The sequence below is a fragment of the Typopeltis vanoorti genome, chromosome 17 (genome assembly GCF_054136105.1).
Source record: "Typopeltis vanoorti isolate ZY-2024b chromosome 17, IOZ_Tvanoo_1.0, whole genome shotgun sequence".
NCBI classification, from domain to species: domain Eukaryota; kingdom Metazoa; phylum Arthropoda; class Arachnida; order Uropygi; family Thelyphonidae; genus Typopeltis; species Typopeltis vanoorti.
The window spans coordinates 75,412,753-75,433,747 of NC_143565.1; the positions used below are offsets into that span (position 1 = coordinate 75,412,753).

The 20,995-nt window shown below is 35.1% G+C and overlaps 1 protein-coding gene and 1 non-coding gene across 2 annotated transcripts in view; one reads left to right on the plus strand and one right to left on the minus strand.

The window, feature by feature from the left end:
• Positions 1-2,500: 2,500 nt before the first annotated feature.
• The window catches only part of Adi1 (acireductone dioxygenase 1), a 34,060-nt gene continuing 15,565 nt past the window's right edge, over positions 2,501-20,995 (minus strand). Inside the window, exons 2-4 of the mRNA XM_090407201.1 lie at positions 19,683-19,802; positions 8,722-8,901; positions 2,501-2,831 (exon numbers count right to left, since the gene is read on the minus strand). Of these exons, the coding sequence (XP_090263327.1) occupies positions 2,712-2,831; positions 8,722-8,901; positions 19,683-19,802 (420 nt within the window). The 3' untranslated portion in view covers positions 2,501-2,711. The remainder of the gene's footprint in view (positions 2,832-8,721; positions 8,902-19,682; positions 19,803-20,995) is intronic.
• LOC150097507 (U2 spliceosomal RNA) lies at positions 9,645-9,832 on the plus strand. The gene has a single exon (XR_016549733.1). It is a non-coding gene; the product is annotated as a U2 spliceosomal RNA (small nuclear RNA).

Consider the following 20,995-nt stretch of genomic DNA (forward strand, 5'->3'; position numbering starts at 1 on the left):
TTCCTGTAGGCACGTAATGAGGTCCTAGACTGTTGGGGGGGGGGGGTAGATGTCCCTTGACCTCACCCAACACTCCAGTTCATCCCACAGATATTCAATAGTCATGAACATCAAACTCTGAGCGGTATCTGAACATTCTGGACAATGCAATGCTTCCTACTTTGTGATGTTTCTACAGGACTGAACATTATCTATTTCAACAAGACAATGCACTATTTTAAGGCTGCTCTGCATAATTAGTGGACATGAACATCAACTACACTTGACTGGCTTACAGAGTCCTGATCTCAACCCTATTGAACATCTGTGGGATGAACTGGAGCATTGAGTGAGGTTAAGGGACGTCAGCTCCACAACAGTCCAGGACATCATCACATGCCTACAAGAAGAACAGTCCAAAATTCCCATTGATTGCTATCATAAACTTGTGGAAAGTATGCCTCATAGGATTGCTGCAGTCATCGCAGCAAAAGCAGGTGCTACATCATTTTAATGTGGATGCCATGGCTGTTTGTCCTCACACTGATTTCTTTAGAAGCAGGACATGTGGGTTGATGGAGCATCAAATCATGTTGGAAAATTTGTTGTCCTTGTTTCTGATCATTGTTGGAATTATCCACTCTTTTACGAATCCTACGTTCATTTACATAATTATTTTTCTCTTTTTTGTCAAGGAATCTTCAGTCTTATCAATGGATATCTTGCATATTCTAGCACCTAGCATTCTTATAATATACAGGAGGATTCATTTTTATTCAGGAATAGATGAATTTTTACTTAAAATCTGCAGAAGCAAGAAAAACAAATAGTTTTAATGTATCACTAAATACAGTGCAGACACAATTTACAGTCAATGTGCTGTATTTAGAAATAATCTGTGTAATTAGAGACAACTGGAAGGAACCATCATAATGAAAAATATATTCTCTCCAACAAACACTATATTACATGCATGCATGCCAGAAGCAGTTTTACTGTAGTGGTGCCAAACACAGTAACTAAATCCATTTGTTCTAACATTCCCTTTCAAATTTTCAGCTCCAGAAAATACATTAACAAAACTTAACTGAAGTACTTATCTTGCCGAAAACCGAGATCTCGTCAGTGGGAACCAGAACCAGAGGTGATACCAAGGTTGAAGCAATGCAGAACTCATTTCCATATGCCAGTTGCCGAAAGATGTCACACCTTATTATTAAATTACTCTGGATCTGGGTAGTGATCCTTCCCATAATGCATAGCAATATACATGTCCACAAAATGTGCTTTGCATTATGAGATACTAAGGAAAGTGATGAGAACTTAGTCCACCTTTGTCACGAGTTGCCCCAGTCCTGAAGATACTTCATTCACAAACTTTGTTTGCTTACACTTGTATAAAGAATTAAACTAAATATATAATTCATACATTAGCAGCTGTTTATAAAGTCATTGGATATACAGAAAGCACATAATTTATAAAGCAAAGTTTCTCAAGGAAAAAAATATAACTTGAAATCAGTTGAAACGTGTATAGACTGTTCAGCATGAATGTGTTATAAAGCACTACATAAATTCAGTGCTTCTAGAACCTTGCTGCTAAAGGTGTTTCTACATATTCTTTTTAACTTTAACAGTACTTATTTGTTCTTAAACTCTGAGGGACATAAAAAAATTAATCATGTGGAGAGAGAGAGAGTTTAAAATTTAAATTTAAAATCTGTGGGGAGAGTTAATTTAAAATTACTATCAGAGGCTACGGTGATGATTGCTTTCAAGGTTATCTAATGAGTAAGTAAAACATAAATAATTGTGGAAATTTGGAATCTGTTTTGGGCCCTATACTTTTTTTTAAGTTGCATCTCAAGGATTTTCTAATACATTATGCTGCTAATTTAGTTATAAACGTATTCAAACTATACAGTAGCTGTTATTCAATAAATTAATATTCAAAAACAAACTGTGTTATGTATTTTGAATTACTGCAAACAAATGTTAGCATATTTATAAAATATGTTAACATTTTCCAATCTCAAAATGTACAATTAAATTGGTATATACTTGCTTAATTTTAATACAATCTTGTAACTGTATCAAAATTAAGTGAGTATATCAATTTAATTGTCTAATTGTCAAATTGCATTTGAGATTTTCAATATCATTAAGACATTTCACAAATGCTCATTCACAAATAAAATTCTATCAAAAAAGTTGCAGCTAACATGTGGTATAACGAGAGCACCTGATGTGGTCTCATTATACCACATGTATAATGAGATAAAATATAAAATGGAAGCAAACTATAGCCACTTGAAAAAAATTTATTTTGCTTTAAAAATACTGTAGCTCAAATACTGCACTGGTACTTCCAAACATACAATATGCTTTATGCAGCTGAAGAAGACTGTCATTATACCTGTCCCTTTAACCAGAGGAATCAATTCATCATCCTTCAATGATATAATGACAAATATGATGTGTCAATTGGGACAATTCTTAAAAGAAACAATAATTCAAAACGTTAACTCAAAATAAACATTTAATTATTAACATATTGTACATTATTCCAATTGTGACATTTACATAGGTTTGCATTTCCAAATATATATTTATAAGCAAGCAAAATTGTGCTTGTTTCCCATTAAAAATTTTATTTAAAAAAAATTAACATTTAACAAGCCAGTTTTTAAGTTAGCAAGCTTGTATTTCAATATACATTATACACCTGCTAATCAAGCAAATTTTGCCATTTCCTGTAAGTATGATTTTCGTGCTGGATGATCCTCAGCAGGTCGATTGATTGCTGCCCATACAGGCTCTCCACAAAACAGTCTCATTACTTTTATGTAATCCTAATAAAAAAATAAAATTGTTTTAAATAAAATATATGAAACAAAATACCATGAATTATATTCATATTTCTCTAAAAATATGTTTGCTTTTCCTAGGCATATAAATGTTTATGCTAAAACTTCAATAACATTGAGACACAATTTAATATATTCCAAAAGATATTTTTTTTAGTTTAATGAAAGAAAAGTTAGGTACAAACTGTTGGAGCTTAATTAATTAAAGACTCAGAGATAGTCATATTCAATGGAACAACTAAGAACCTAATTTGCAGCACCAGATTACATGCACACACACTTCTCTGGTGTTTTTATCAGGAGCAGGACATCCTCCTCTCATGAGAATCCAATTAGGATAGGAAGTAGATTGATCAGTAATCTGAGGTATGCTGATGATACAGTATTCCTTTGTAATGACATGGAAGAACTAGGACAAATTCTTGACATAATTATCAAGATCAGTAATAACAGAGGACTTCAACTAAATCCTAGCAAGACAAAGATTATGGTTCTCAAAGGAAATACAAACAGGAAAGCCCTTGAGAAACAAGTTTACCTTAATGGAAAAAGAATTGAGGAAGTCAGCAAGTTTGAGTACCTGGGATCCATTATTAATGTGAAGAATTGCTGTTCAGAAGATATCAGAAGAAGGTTAGGAATGGCTAAAACAAGTCAGAGACTTGTCTAAAATATGGAAGGTTGGATCTATCTCCATGGGAACAAATTTGAGGATTCTGGATGCAGTTGTTTTTCCAACAGCAACTTATGGATGTGAGACTTGGAACCTAAAGAAGTCAGATAAGAAAAGGATATCTGCTTTTGAGATGTTGTGCTACAGATCATATACTGAAAGGCATACAAATTCTAAGAAGTCCTCCTTCCATTGAAAAGATGGAAGGAGGACTCCTCAGAACAGTAATAGAAGGTAAAGTTCCTGGAAAAAGAGGAAGGGGTAGACCATCAATGAGATGGATGGATGGATGGTGTGTGTATGTGTGTGAATCAACTAATCTTCAGAGAGTTGAAGTCTCTGGAAAAACAAACAGGACTACATAGCAAGGCCTGGTGTGGCACATCACTGAGTATTGGAGTAACCATACGTCATCTGTGGATGCCGTATGGTCACTCCAATATTGATGTCCAATATGGATGTCCAGTGAACATATAGATAGTCATATTCAAAGGAACACTAAGACCCTAATTTGCAGTACCACATTACATACACTTCTATGGTGTTTTTATCAGGAGCAGGACATCCTCCTCTCATGAGAATCCAAAATCATGGCTTTTACAGTAAGCAATGGCAATATTTAACATTACGAGGAGCCAACTAAGGTCATGAACAATGTCTATGGCTGATGGAGGCAAGGGGGGGGGGGAGCATGCATATAGGATCTGAACTTAGGTCTTTCTTTCTAACCAAAGGGCATGTTGATAAGAATTGCACTGATGCTATGAGAGTACCTGGATTTATTTTATTTTAGTGATATTTTGATGTGCTACTGGTGAAAGCTGCCTATACTTGGAAGAATATGATATGATTTTCTTTCACGAAGAATGAATTTGATTAAAACCGAATTTGATGTAGTCATATGTTTCATTTAAAAAGAAAGAGAGAAACAGTGCATAGTATTACTATTTAAGAGATGACTGATATCTCAAGTAAAGAATTTAGTGGAGAATGTCACCCATTTATTATCTATTTCTTTAAATTTTGGTAGGTCTGAAAATAAGGCAACAATATGAAATAATTTATAATTACTAGAACCATGGCTACTTACTCTAATAACAATAAGTTTGATTTTGGACAGATATCATAAAGTAAACAATTAACAAGAGTGCACTTACTAAGTATATATAGCACATATAAGTGTACTGCATGAGTATACTACCAAAAGTTGTGGGACATATACAGTTATAAACAAAACGTGTTCCATGATTTTTGGTAGAATTTCTTTATAAAAAGAAATTAACAATGTGTTATCCTTCCATAATAACAGCTTCAAAACACTGTGGAAAACTTGTTACTAATTTCTGAAGTTGGTATATTGTTTCACTAACTAAGGAGATCAGATGTTTTATGTTACATTCTATGTAGCATAAACAGATGTCACAAATGTTTTTTTATAATTCAGGTCAAGACTATGCAATATTTGAAATTATTCTCCAGACCAAGTGTTTATAATCACTGCTTTATAATATAGAATGTAAAGATCAGTATTATAGAACTGTTACAACAGAGAGCATGCATAATTGTTCAGAACATTAATGCAGAAGCTAGCAGTCAGCATTCTATCACAGACAACTGGATCAGCTATCACTGGTTAAAAAGATTTTCAAGGCATCCTTTTACACATAAACATGCTACTCCAAAGGAGGGTTTCTGTGGCTCCACAATGCAACTTCTGTGTGTCTGTGCCATCAATGATGTTATTTGTTTTTCCAACAAAGCCTTGTAAGTTGTACATTTTTTCCATGCAAATTCATAGCATGTATCTCTACATGTCAGAGGCTAGTATTTTGACTAATTTGTCCTCTTATTCCATATAAATTTATTCATTTGACGTCCTACCATACCAGCTTTGCTAATTCCATTTTCTATTTTCATATTTCATCTTCACTAAAAATTGTGCCTAAATGATTGAAATGTTTTACATGTTCTATAGATTCACCAAAGATCCCACACTATTTCAGACAAGAACATATCCTGTAATAGGTACCAAGCAATGGCAGCCCTTTGCCAGTCTATTCATTGGTTGTCACTTATAATTAGTAATAGTCTTGGTCCAGCTATCTACGATTGGCTAATAGTGGACTCTGAACTGCTCACTCAGTCTCCAAAAGTTAGATAGAGTTTAAAAAAAGCTTCGCTTACTCCCTATAAGGGAATAAAAGTCATTATTATTATTATTATTATTATTATATGACACCTCCCCAGGGAGTCCAGACTCATTGAGGGAGGGCACCTACTCTACAACTCTCCATCTCCACCACTCAATCCACCAACTACAACGAACAGCAAATACCAACACCATCATCATCTACACCAATGCCATCTACCACCCAACACCACCACTAGCATTTTCACATATAATCACAAACATGCATGCCCACAGTGGGATTTGAACCTGCAATCTTTTGGCTAGAGAGCAGATACGCTAACCACTCGGCCAACCAGGCCAGCAATTAGCTGATTTTTTTTTTGAGATTCTCCATTCAGGATGTCACTGATGTTTTCAATCTGCCTATATCATTGTGTTTGGCTTTTTATTACCAAATTTATTATAGAAGTTATTCAATTTAGTTAGGAAATTTTACAGACTTGTACTGGATTTATTTAGGAATATAACATTATTTGCCTAAAGTAGAGCTAAAAATAACATGTAGACTAGTGAATTCATAAATATAATGAAAAGAAAACAGTTATCTTAACATTATTTAAATTAAGGGGGATATTAAATCCCACAGTATTAAAACGCCGAATAAGAAACTCAAAGATAGGAATCAAAGTTTCCTGCCGAATATAGCAAACTATAAAAGTTTCGGCGGACTGTAGCATAAGCTAAAGCACGTAGTTCAACAACTCGTATAGCAAAGTATATAAGTTCTCTTTGCTATAACCTCAGTATCATCTAGGTCTACCTACTCACTGATGAGACCTCAATCATAATGTATAACATTAAACAACTCCTAGGAGATGTGTTTTGCATTATGGGAAATACTAAGAATAGTGATCAGAACTTTACCCACCTTTGCAACGAGTTGCCCTAGTGTGGAACTATGTGCTTTAGCTTATGCTGCAGTCTGCCGAAACTTTTACTTTGCTATATTTGGCATGAAACTCTTTGATTCCTATCTTTGAGTTTCATATTCGGCTTTGAAATAATGTGGGATTTAATATCCCCTTAATTTAAATAATGTTACATCACCGAAGTGAAGCCTATTGGCTCTTTATTTAAGTAAGTTATCTTAAGTTTCTTTATGTAATAGGAACAATGACCTATTACTACAAAACTTTTTATTTAAAAAAAGTAATTTTTTTTTTTAATAAATGAGAGGTGCTGTGTTTCATTATGTTGTCAATGGATGGTTAGTCTATTTTGCAAAAGAAAAAAAAAATGTATCAAAGAGAAAAGCTACATCCATACGAAACCAGCTATCTCATCTTCAGTTGAAAGATCCTTATAAACATTCCTTATGTTCTACATAGGATTCAATGCAGTTTCCAGCCAAAGAACACATCATCATCATCATCACTACCTAATTGATATACAGGCATGCTACTATAAAATAGTTTTAAGTAATAATAATTACAGTTGTGCTTAATGATTTTTGATTGCTAGATTGTACTTCAATACGATATGCAAAATATCTGTGTGTGGGGGAGGGGACAATGGTGGATAACAAATAATTACTAAATATCTGCAAGATTCAAAATAACATTAGAGTTGTTTGTTTAAAGATAATTAAACAAACAACTGAATAAAATGTTCTGGTAAATTAGCATGTACATTAATACTGAACAATGAAAATAAAATATTCCATAAAAATGGTTTCCTTCGGTTATTTAACCAAAGGAAACTAACTGATTAACAAGATTAATTTAAAAGGATTTAAAGATAACACAGATTTGTTATTAGACCCAGTGGTGCCACCCAGGGGGAAGGCATGGGGCCCTCCCCCCCCCCAAAAAAAGGGGAAAAAAAGCACTAGAAAATTTTCCAAAAATCTTTTTCTAATTAAAATTCTTTTTTTTTTTTATTTATGCTGTGTCATGTATTCTATTTCTACACTAATTATGAATTAGCAGTCACATAAGGTGGAAATACGCTGTAGCTCTTGGAAATCACGGCCGCTGTGAACGAAGTAGTGCTTGGGCGGACCGAGCGCTACTTCATTTTCCTGAGCCAGGCCAGAGGAGATCATGGGTATCATGTATATTGGCAATCACTGCAGATGTTCAGTCATAGCTCGTATGCAATGTGTAGTGTGTATTCTCAAATCATCTACTCAACTCAGCTCCCACCCAATTAAATCAAGAGTGCTCGTCCCCCCCCCAAAAAAAAAATTAAATCCTGAATGCACCACTGATTAGACCACAGTACTTTCCATCCAGTGTTAGCAAGCAGCTGCATTTATTGCTGTCTAGTAGCTCTTACTAGGTAGCAATAAAAGCTGGTTTAAACTCATTATTAGGTTTAATGGAATGAACACAGCACAGAAGAACAATAAAATAAAAAATACAAGTGCATTGTATCTTATATTTTGTTTCTGTTCATCATCAGGAGACATCCACATCATCTGGGATACAATCTCAAAACTACAAAAGCATGCGTCAAAAAAACACTAAGAACAATTAAGTGGGAAAAAAATCAGACTAAAAGCCCAAGTCCTATAAAGGGTGTCCTCTATAGGTGTTGTTGGCAGGAGGTCTAAGAATTAAGGTTTCCCAAATCTTTTTGAGAAACTTTAATTCTTGGTTGCATTAAACTTCCCAAAGTTTAAGAAAACTATTTAAAATTAGGCTGGTGCATTTCATATGGATTAGCAATGCTTCAATTCAACTAAGTATTTCAATGAAGGCACTGCTAATTGCAGTAAAATAGATCTGTGGTTATTTGCATGGAGTATTTGTACAGGTTTTTTCATAATTAATCATAAAATAGCACACACAATATCCACATGCAGTCTTCATGTGGCTTTCATCTACAGATTACTTATTGCACTGTATAATTATGTAAATATATGTGTGTGGAAACGAGTGTACATTTACTACAGCTTAATTATCAGGCTGATCATTTTTTTTCAATAAAAATGGCTTTCAATAAAATACTTATTTTCATATGAAGTTAAATATTGTTTACAGTACAAAAGAGAAACAAAATGTATTTACATTAGTATCAAGAGTAAACCTGTGATAGATTCCAGCTGGAAGAACAATCAGATCACCCTTAGTAACTAATATGCGAATCCATTTGTCATTTTTATCCCGAACATCAAAATATCCACTACCTTCCAACACAAATCTGATCTCTTCATCTGAATGAAGATGCTCTGTGAAGAACATTTTTAACTGGAGAGAGAGAAAAAAAAAAAAAATATATATATATATATGATCAAAAAAAAAGTCAAAGAATATACACAGAATACATATACAGTTGATTCTCACTATAATAAACTACCAAAAAATCCAACCAAAAGTCTAACCATAGCCCTATAGGGAGTGGTTAGATTTTTGGACAAGACATGCCAAACTTGTCTTACACAAGACACAGCCTAGTGTGTCGTGTGCCTCAAGCAGGACTGTACGGTATTTAACTACAATAAAACTTTTACTCTGTTTGGTTTGCAACTATGTAGTATGGTGTTCAATCCACCCTAGTAACTCTAGGAATAGATGTGTTTCACTATATAGGGTCATTTTCATTCTAGTACTAAACTACCAATATATACTAAATACTAATACATGGACAAATTCTGGTGTGTCTGAAGGTTAAGTACAACATAAGTAGATTTGTTTCTTCCCTTCATGAACATGTTAAGTAAATCATTTTACTAGGTTTTATCTGACTTTCACAGATGTTTTGTTCATCTAAGATGGTGTTTTTCAAACTTTTCAGACCATTACCCACAATAAAAAATACATTATACGTCTCAATCCAGGACACAACACATACATAAGGTCAAGAAGCTATACTCCGAGGGGACTTGGATTGTACAATACAAGGCAATTCACAACAAAGGTGGGCAAGCCCCAAGCATTGTGTCACCTAAAAATCTGTTTAATATCTTACGTGACCTGTATCTTGTAATGCTACTCTTATCTTAACCAAAAGGCCAAGAAACAAAAAGTGTAGTATCTACTCTTCTCAGTTTAATATCTGAAACAGGCCTCACTGGCCCCAAAATAAACTGATTTTTGAGAGACAGCAAAAGTGTGCATTACTTACTCCACCTTTGTGATGAGTTGATGTTGCGCTACCTCTAGGATCGGCTCTCTCCATCATGGAGATACGAAAACACACACACACACACACATATATATATATATATATATACTAAACTGAAACAAAAGGTTGCACAAAATAATGTGTATCTTTATTACACATAATAAAGTAAAAACAAAAATGTAACAAAGTTAATATCAAACATGAATTTTCATTAGCATTTAAATATTTCATTTAAAGCTACAAGTATGCTTGCCATAAAACACTGATCATTTTTATTCATGAAAATAAAATAAAATTTTGCTCACTATGCATATCTTTTAGAAGACAAATGAAAACTTCATTATAGTGATCAATATCCTCTCCCTAACATACACCATATTGCAAATGCAAGAAAAACTAGTAGCTTTACTAAATACAATATGGACAGAGTCTATGTACTATATGTAGTAACAATTTCATAAATTGGAGATATCTAGAATGAAAACAAACCTGCATAATTAAGAACTTCTCCCACAGACACTACATAATTAAGAAAATAATACTAATTTTACAAGTAAAATTTAATCAAAAACATTCAAACTAGCATGCCGTATATATATATATATTTAAAGTTTTGTAAAAATGGAAAAGAAATAATATACTGTCAAGCGAGTTCTCTCTTGAAGAGAAATGCAGGATGTCACACCACCTAGTGTAAATGTGCTAATGCTGTGAAATCTATGAGATACACTGATATTTTCCATTATATTTCATTCGAAAAAAATGTTAATTGTAATCAGTTAAATTAATTTCATGGCCCACTAACAGTTTGTGACCTGCAGTATGAAAAACACTGTTCTAGGATGTAAAAGAAAAAAAAATTGTCTTGAGCTGTAAAGTAAAAAATGAAAAGAATACCTAGTTATTTTTCCCTTCCACAGCTAAGAAATTAAAAACAAGTGAGAAAATGAGTGAACAGTTAACCACAGAGGCTGTGTCAAAGACTATTTTTGTTCATGATGCTATCAACATACAATAGTAAGGAATGACTGACATAAATGTCTGCCAAGTTGCAGGATTGTTGATTGATGATCCTGTTTGGATGTACATTACATAAATGAATGGAAGGAACTTTTGGAACAGAAAAGAAGATGGGCATGAAGACTTCTAAGGAATGATCAAACAATGAAATTGCCTATTTTGAGGAAAGCAGACAGCAACAGCTACTATCTTTAAGAGAAAACATTTTCACACCATAAAGTCATAATAGTAAATACGTTTTTTAATATAAGTAAATATGTTAATTTAATTAACGTTTTTAAGTTTTCATATATACTTTAAATCTCTAATTTTTCCTGCTAACAAAAAATGAGTACTGGCACCTTTTTTTTTTTTTTTTTTAAATAAAAAAGCACTGCTGGAAACTATTAAAAGTGCTCTGGGTGTTAATAATTTTGGAAATGGAAACCAATGTCTGCAGGTGAGAAAATAAATGCAGCAATAGAGCAGTGAGTCATTTTGGTGTTTACTGCAGAAAAACAGATGTCTAAAGCCAATAATTAACTAAATTTATCAAGCAAATATTTTGCCTTGGTCACCAAGACATCTTCATGAACACAAAGAATTATATAGAGCATGTGCATGCAGACAGTAGTAGGAAGGCAAACATAGACTGATTGTAAAAGGCAGGCTCCTACAATCTTTACTAGAGCCTTCTATAGATGCAGTGATAGACACTTGCTAACTCTCAAAACAATGGTATACTAAAAAAACAGAAAAAAAAAAGTATTTACAATAGTATCAAGGGTAAACCTGTGATAAGATGCTGACTAGAAGAATAACAGATCCCCTTAATAACTAATATATGAATCTCCATTTATCATTTTTCTCCCAAACATCAAAATATTCAATACATTCATCAATGCAGTGAATTTAAGTCTGGGGAAGTCATGGTGCTGTAGTAGATTGCAGAAATACTATCTAATTTAAACCTGTTTCTGTACAGAAAGGTTTTTTTTTTTAAAAAAAAAAAAAATCATTGGAACCAGTGATCTGTAACTCGATCTGGGGTGCCGCCACCCCAGAATAAGTATAGCGTAGAAAGAACTTATACTCATGCCTGAAATAGCTGCAGAAAACTATCAATGCATCCAAAACAGTTTCAAAAAGCAGGAAACTTGTAGCCTGTCCAAATGGAAGCTGAGTCTTTTGATCTCTTGCCAAAGCAATTGGTCATAACTCCTGGCTTCACACTTTGCCTCCAATGCACGCCTAACTGACAATAGTAAATACCCCCCACCCAATCATTCTAGATGCCCAATATACAATGCCCCTCCCCCATATCCTTTTGTCAGAAAGAGATCAAAAAAATATTGTCCAAATTAGACACAAAAGTCTCATGGCCCTGATGTTATTCCTCCAATTTTCCTGACGGTTTGTGCATTAGAACTGACTCCTATCCTATGTCATCTGTATATACTCTCTCTCTTACTCCACTGATATCTATCCCACAGCCTGGAAATTGGCCTATATTCAACCCATTCCCAAGAAGGGTGACAAATCACTGCCATCAAATTCCTGCCCTATCTCACTCACCTCAGTCCTATCTAAAGTAATGAGGAGAACCATTAATTCCCAGCTCCTACACTACTTTGAAGGCACCCAGCTAATAAACAACCACCAGTATGTATTCTGTTACTGCCGATCAACAGGAGATCTACTCACATATATCACCCATCTCTGGACAGACGCCACAGAGAAGTTTGGTAAATCTCAAGTGGTTGCACTTGATATCTCCAAAGCTTTTCACTGGGTCTGGCAAAAAGACTTGTTAAGTAAACTCCAATCATTTGGTCTGTCTCAGGACTTCTGTAGTTGGATTGCCAACTTTTTTTCTGGATGCACACTGTCTATAATGATGGTGGATGGTTCCATATCCTCTCACCATTCAACTAATGCTGGGGTTCCACAAGGTTCTGTTCTCTTACCAACCATCTTCCTTCTATATATCAATTACCTACTTCAGTTGACCTCCAACCCAAAAAGACAGTTTGCAGATGATAACACATTGCACTCACTCCTCCCTTTCATTTGATAAACCTTGCCCTACACAACTCGCTTCAACCTACAGAACATCAACCAACACTGCCCGCAATTCTGATCTTGAAGCCACCCTCCAATGGGATTCAGATAATCTCATCAATTTCAATGCTAGTAAAACCCAGTTCTCTCTTATTTCTGACAAAAAGGAACATTTTCTTTCAGTATTATTTTTGACAACACTCAACTTTCGAGACAAGATGAGATTTCTCTTCTTGGAATCACCACATCAAGCCTCTCCTGGCATAAACACATCACAACCATTGCATCCTCAGTTTCTAAAAAAACTAGGATTTCTCTTTCACTCAAGACATTACTTCACTTCTGAACAGCTGTTAACTTTATACAAAACAAATCAGCAGAGCTATTGAATACTGCTCTCACATATGGAGTGAGGGCCCCCCCCCCCCCCAAGAGCCACCTCAAACTGCTTGACTCAACAGAGGAGATTAAATAGATTAATGATCTCTCTCTCTTACCAACTCACTCCTCCCACTTTCACACAGGCATTTTAGTTTCTGCATTGTGTGTGTCCTAATATATGTCCATGCCAAATGTTCATATGAAATAGCATCAAAATTCTCTCACTCAGTACTATTGGATGTCTGTTGGCACACATGCAGCAATTGCCAACCTCCCTTCACCTTGAAAAACTGACATAACAGTTTCTTTATCTTCTCCTTCATCCCAACTACTGCTGTATTGTAAAACAGTCTTCTCCCTTATGCGTTTCCCAAGGAATACCATATGCAGGCTTTAAAAGTGAATGCAAACAAGTTTCTCCTTTCCTAACCCATATATGGTACTAATGTACTCTAGTTTGATTAACTAACCTCTCGTGTATGAGCTCAACATAAAAAGTTGGCAAGGTCGCTTAAACAAAATAGGAGAGGAAAGATTAGCAAAACAAGGGTTCTCTGCCAGGAAAAAAAAAAAAAAAAAACACAGAAAGACCAAGATCTGATTGGATTGATATAGTAAAAAGAGTCTTAGAAGATAGGAATATAAGATCTGATAATATTGGAGTCTTGACAGATAACAGATTACTTTGGAGGAAAATTGTTGATCGGAAGTTTGTAATGGTGTAACTTTGTCATGTAGTGCTATCATATCCTGTACATCCCCTGAGGGTACAAATCAGGAATTTGATGATGAGAACTGATGGAAAGCCATTGGGAATTTGGAAAATGTCTATTTATTGCATTTCATGATTTGGAAAAGCCTCTGATTGGTTTGATGGGGAAAAGTCTCTGAGAAAGTTTGGAAAAGACAAGCAGAGAAAAAGAAGAAATAGTTACAATACAGAATATGTACACTGCTTGGAAAGAAGAAGTCAACAGACACCATAATGTGAGGAACAAACAGTCATGGTATCAACCTTAATAAGATGTAGGGCTTCTATTTGCTGCAATGACTGCAGCAATCCTATGGGGGCATACTTTCCACAAGCATACGATAGCAATAAATGGGAATTTTGGACCATTCTTCCTGTAAGCATATAATGAGGTCCTGGATCATTGTGGAGACAGACATCTTTGATCTCACTCAACACACCAGTTCATCACACAATGTTCAATAGTGTTAGGATCAGTGCTCTGTGGTGGCCATTCAAGCGTAGTGAAATTCATGTCCACAAACCAAGCAGTTACAGCAGCTTTGTAACATGGTGCCTTGTCTTGCTGAAAGAGACAATGGTCAGTTCTATAGAGATGCCACAAAGTAGGAAGCATTGCACCTGATCAGATACCTCTCAGCGTTTAATGTTCGTGGCACCACAAACAGAGGTTCAAGGCCAAACCAGCAAAAAACAGGCCCATACTATCACCTCTGAATTGATTATGCACTCTGGTGAGAGACATTCACTAGGCACCAGCTACACCTGTCCATCTACTCAGTAGAGGATGTAGATGTAATTCGTTCCCTCCCCCCATCCCTCCATGTTCCACAGTACATGCTCTTTACACCACTGAAGATGATGCTGAGTGTTGGTTTGGGTCATGTGTGGGTCTTGCATATTGCAGCCCTACCATGGAAACACATGTTGTGAGTCTTAGTTGTAAATATTTTTGTGCAGATTCGTGTTCCAGTCAATGCCTGGAACACCACATTCAACATGTCAGCTGACAAATAACAGCTTTTACATGTTATCCATTGTCGCACCCTATAGTCACATTTGGTGATTGTGATGGGTCATCCACTGCTGCTTGCAGTTGACTGTGCTTCTATCTCAGTATGTGACTTAGGTGAAATGCCCAATTTGTCAACAATTTGCTGAACAGATAGGCATTCAACATGGCATCCTATCACAATGCCTCTTTCAAATTCTGTCAGTTCCCTTCTCGTAACCATTTCACCCAGACACAGTTGCATACTTAGGAGCATCATATTCCTCTAATTTATACTGGCTACAAACACATGACTCATCACATACCAGTATGCACCTAGCCCAATGGGGGGGGGGGGGTGTCCGTTGACTTTTTTCAAGCAGTGTATGTTGGGTCTAAGAGCTGTGCAAGGACAAAATTTGGTAATATATTGAGTGGTTTACACTGAAAAATGTAAACCACTCAACGAAGTCCTAAATATGGTTAATAACCAGAAAGGGAAAAACGTTGCATTTGTATATGATCTGATGGTTTGGGCATATTCAGAAGAAGAGCAACAGAAGAAACTTGACAAACAGAAAAGTTGACACAGAACTATAGATTATACATTAACCACACTACCAGCCAAGATATATATATATATATATGTCCAGTTTATCATGGATGCGAAGTGCATATTAAAATTGTACTACCATTGATATTACATTGAAATATATGATGGATACGGCATTTTGATCCATAATGGCCGGTAAGATGATTAATAGAGGAAGAGTGAGAGCATGGTTTTAAATTGCAGAGGAAATGTAAATGTTGATAGTTTTTGACTTAATTGGCAAGTTGTAAATAGTAGTGAAAACTTCAAATATCTGGGAAGTATACATTCTCACAATGGACATTTAGTCCAAGAGATAATGAGGATTTCAATGAGTCAAACTTTTTTCTAACAATGTAAGTGTCTACTTTGGAACAGTAAGGTCCAATTGCAGTGCAAGCTTTTCATTAACAGAATTACTTTTTGCTCACTTGACTTACACAGTAGAGACATTAGGACTAAGAAAAATAAGTAGAATACTAGCAATGGAAATGAAAGTTTTAAGAACATTGCTGACAATAAGAAATGTGGACATTAGGAATGGTTTAGAAAGTGTTGAAGAAATGCTTATGAACTCTCACTTGAAGTGGTTTGGACATATGGCAAATGTGAAGAGACGAGGTAAGAGAAGATCTAGAAAAATTAAACACTGAAATAGTATTCACAAAGGAAGAATTTGGGAAGACAGAAACAAAGAGATTTGATCCACATGACCTGACAGTTTCTGTAGAAACAGTTATAAATAAAGAGAAAGTGATGAACAAGTGGCCAAAATCATGAGTACTCTGTAAGCATGGACGTCCTGCAATAAGTTCTCCATAGAAATATCTACATAACAATAAAACTGGATACCGTAGTCCCCCCCCCCTTATCTGTGGGTTCGCTATCTGCAATCAACTCCCAGTCTGAAAATATTAAATGGAAAATTCCAGAAATAAACAATTTATAATTACATCAGCAAAGTGGATATCAGATCCAAAATTATTTCAAAGCCGAATCTTTGTAGAAACTATGAAAGTTTTGTAAGTTGACCTGAGAGCTTATGAGAATACAATCCTTGGCATCTTCAAGTTGCCTTAGCTTGCACTACTTTACTTAAGAAGCTAAGGCAATTCAGAGATGCTGAGAATGTAATCAAATAATGTAATAATAATAATTATATAATCAAATAATGTTGGATCTAATATCCACTTTGCCTATGTAATTTTACATCACTGAAATGAAGCCATATGGCTCTTTCTTTTCATAGACAATTCATAAGTTTTAAATTGTGCACCATTCTAAGTAGTTTCAGTTATCAGATCGAATCTCAGGATATCACAGTACTTGTGTTCAAGTAACCCTTATTTTACTTAATAATGGTCTCAAAGTGCAAGAATGAGGATGCTGGCAATTCGGATATACCAAAGAAAAGCCATAAAGTGCTTCCTTTTAAGTGAAAAAGGTGAATTTCTCGACTTCATAAAATAATAAATAAATAATAATATTAAAAAAAATGGATGCTGAGGTTGCTAAAATTCCATTCACTTTCAAATAACTTTTATTACAGTATGTTGTTGTAATTGTTCAATTTTATTATTAGTTATTGTTGTTAATCTCTTGCTGTGCCTAATTTATAAATCAAACATTATCATAAGTACGTATATGTGTGTGTGTGTGTGTGTGTGTGTGTGTGTGTGTATATATATATATATATATATAGGAAAAAACATAGTATATAGGGTTCAGTACTGTTCACAGTTTCAGGATCTGCAGGGTGTCTTGGAACATATCCCCTGCAGATAAGGGGGGGGCTTTTGTAATATACTAAAAATGAAAATGGATGAGGATAATGTAAATATAAATAAAATGTTTCATTCCCTTATTTCTTCTTATTCAACAACTTAACCAGCTCATGCTTTCACCACCAAATGTTTTAATATAATACTGCATGGTTTTTTTTTTGTATTTTTTTGTGCAGAAATATTGTAAAAAACCAACAATCATTTCTTTCATTCAAATGTATTGTTATCATCTCAAAAGTACCTCTACAGTGTATTAATGGTTATTATACCCTCAGCTCTATGATTTCTTAATCAATGACTGCTAATTTCAGCTGAAAAAAAAAAAAAAAAAAAAAAAACTGTGGAGGGAATTTAAAGAAAGAGGTGACCTGCAGGCACACGAATGGTATAAAGTGCAGGCCAGAAGGTTAACGAGTGTGGTAAAAAAAGCAAAAGAGGATTATGAAAGGAAACTAGCTATGCAAGCTAAAGAGAATCACATGCTGCAAGCAAGAAAAAAACTGTACACGGCAAAATGATTTTAAGGAATGATGATGGTAAGGAGGTCACTGAATCAGTCGACATAGTGGAATTACTGAGTGAGCACTTGGCAAAAGTATATCATCCAGGTGGTGACATTGAAAAAAATGAAGGAACCATTAGTTTATATGGGAATTGTGATGAATGAAGTGGAGGTGAATAGTCTATTACAGAACCTTAATGTGAATACATCTGTGGGATTGGATGGTATACCAGCATGGATCTTGCGTGAAGCAGCTAAAGAATTATCAGTGCCCTTGACCATGCTGTTTAATCTGAGTCTCGGGTCTAGTTTAGTCTCGAAGGTGTGGAAAGAGGGGAAAATAGTTCCACTGCATAAAGGAGGATCCAAGACTACTGTTGCAAATTACCGACCGATCAGCATATCAGGAGTCGTTGTCAAGGTATTGGAGAAAGTAGTCAAGGGAAAAATACAGGAATGGATTGATGAAAATGAGATACTGTACGGGGGACAGCATGGCGTTGTAAAGGGTAGATCATGCCTCAGTAACTTGCTCAAGTTTTATAACACGGTGATAGCTGAACTGGATAAGGGAAATAGTTTTACAATGATACTGTGGACCTTGCAAAGGCATTTGACAGGATATCACATGTAATTCTAATCTGTAAACTACAACATATGGGAATGGATATAGGGTTAGTGAGATGGATTGGTGGGTGGTTGATGGAGAGATATCAAAGAGTAGTTTATTCAGGAGTATAGTCCAAAAGACGGCCTGTGACTAGTAGTGTGCCGCAGGGTTCTGTTCTTGGACCACTGCTGTTTAATTTGTTCATTAACGATATAGGGAAGGATCTAAGAGGAACAGTTCATTTGTTCGCTGATGATGCAAAGTTGAGTAGGGCAATAGTGAATGCAGAAGATGTCAAAATCATGCAGGACGACTTGGATAGATTGGAGTTCTGGGCTAAGGAGAATGGATGTCAATTTAATGTGACAAAATGTAAGGTTATGCATTTTGGGATGAAAAGATTAGCAGCAGTATACCACATTGACCTGTACTCCTGATGAGGTCAGGGACTTGGGAGTGTTGGTGGATAGGGATATGAAGTTTAGGGGGCACATTACAAAAGTAGCTAAATCAGCTCATCAGCTCACTTGGTTGTTGAAAAATACCTTGACAAGCAGAGACAAGCTAGTTATTGTACCTCTGTACCGAGCCTTGATAAGACCTCATCTCGACTACTGTGCCCAGATTTGGTCACCTAGGTTCCTTCTTGATGGGGGGGAGGTGGAGAGGATCCAGAGGCAAGTGACTAAGATGATAGCAGGTCTATGGAATGAACCATATGAGAACAGGTTGAAGATTTGTGGGTTGCAGAAATTAGTTGATAGGTGGAAATGGGGAGATGTGATTGAGACATTCAAATTGCTAAAGGGTTTCTACAGGATTAATTCAGAGGATATTTTTGAGATCAGGACTGGTGGTGGGAGAACTAGGCGATACCTATGGAAGCTGGGCAAGAGTGTGGTTAGCAGGGGTGTTAGAGCTGGGTTCTTTACTTTTAGAGGTAAATGAGTGGAATAAGCTGCCTCTGTTGCGGGTGCTATGACGGTGAGTGAGTTCAAGGCAAGGTGTGATAGATACTGTGAGAATGTCATATAGTTGTGTGGACATGATGTTTAGGGACTCCCTCAATGAGTCTAAGGACTCCCTGGAGTTGCCCGTAATAATAATAATAATAATAAATTACAGCTATCCAGTTTTTAATGGGATCTTAAGAATTACCAGTATATCCTGAATCTTATGACATGATAAGTTTTGAAAAGAAGTTTATTGATTGGAATGTTATACTAATTTTACCTTTTCATCATAATTTGGTAACTTATCTCTAGAACACTGTAAAAGATCTTCATAGTTATATCCTCTCTCTTTACGGATTTCTGACAATTTTCCTTCCTGCTCATAATTATCAGCATCTATCTGTTAAGAAAAAATGATGTTTAGTTTAATATGCCTAAAAGTCTTATAACAATGACAAATATGACAGTCTTAAATAGTTTAAAAAAAAACTAATGGAATAACAAAGTTTTATGCAACTCAAAAAAATGATCACACTACATATAAATTAAACTGACGTCCAACTTTTTTTTCTGCATATAGAGAAGACCAGCCAGACTGGTGAAAAGGTACAACAGTACAAAGCATTCAAAGCCCCAATTTTGAAATGTTAGGTGTTTATTGGATTTTTTATAAAAATTATTTTAGAAGTTATTGAAAAATATAATCTCAATTTATAAATATCATGCACATCTCCTCCCTTTGTACTCTCTCAAGTTATCAAATTCTTTTAATAGATTTAACTCTTATTGCAAACATCAATTTATACATATTTAATGTAGCAATAATTCCACAGTGTAATATTTGCTTTTGTGGAACCTCTCTCTGCAGTGCATAGCTGGTATATATCATGCTAGATCCATGTAATAAATGTGCATTCTCTTGAATGAAGGCATAGTCTGTCAATGAATTTGCTACTTGGACCAAATCAGGGTTAAAAATGATCTTTCAGTAATGCCTTAAATAAATATACTGAGAATGGCCCTTTTAATGCACTATTAGAGATAAGATGGAAAGCATGAACATGCATATCAAGGATTTAGGCCTAGCATGGCCTGTTCCGGACTTAGAAGTCATCGTTGAATCGTTTAAGAGGACGTCTTGGTTTTCTTTTTCCTAATGGCTTGTAAGCTTATGTGTCCATATAACATTATTACAAATAAATTAACATGCTCACATCAGACACTGGAGAAATTACCCCATGCTTTCTTTTTGCATCTTGCAGAAGCATACAACAATAAATTATATGTGCTTTCCAGAGAAATCAACACTAAGGAAAAACGAATCTGCTGCTTTCAGGATATATAAATAATAAATAATTAAGAGAAATTATAATTTGGATGATATGTATTTAAACTAATAAAGTTTAGTGAATTATATTTCAACCTATATTAATGAGGCATGAATCATTAGTATATGATTGGTACATTGAAGGAGGAAAATAGCAGCACTCATACCAATAGATTCATTACAGCCAGCCAGCCTGGTTGGCCAAGTGTATAGCATATTCACTCTCCAGCCAAAAGGCTGTAGGTTTGAATCCAGCCATGGGCATG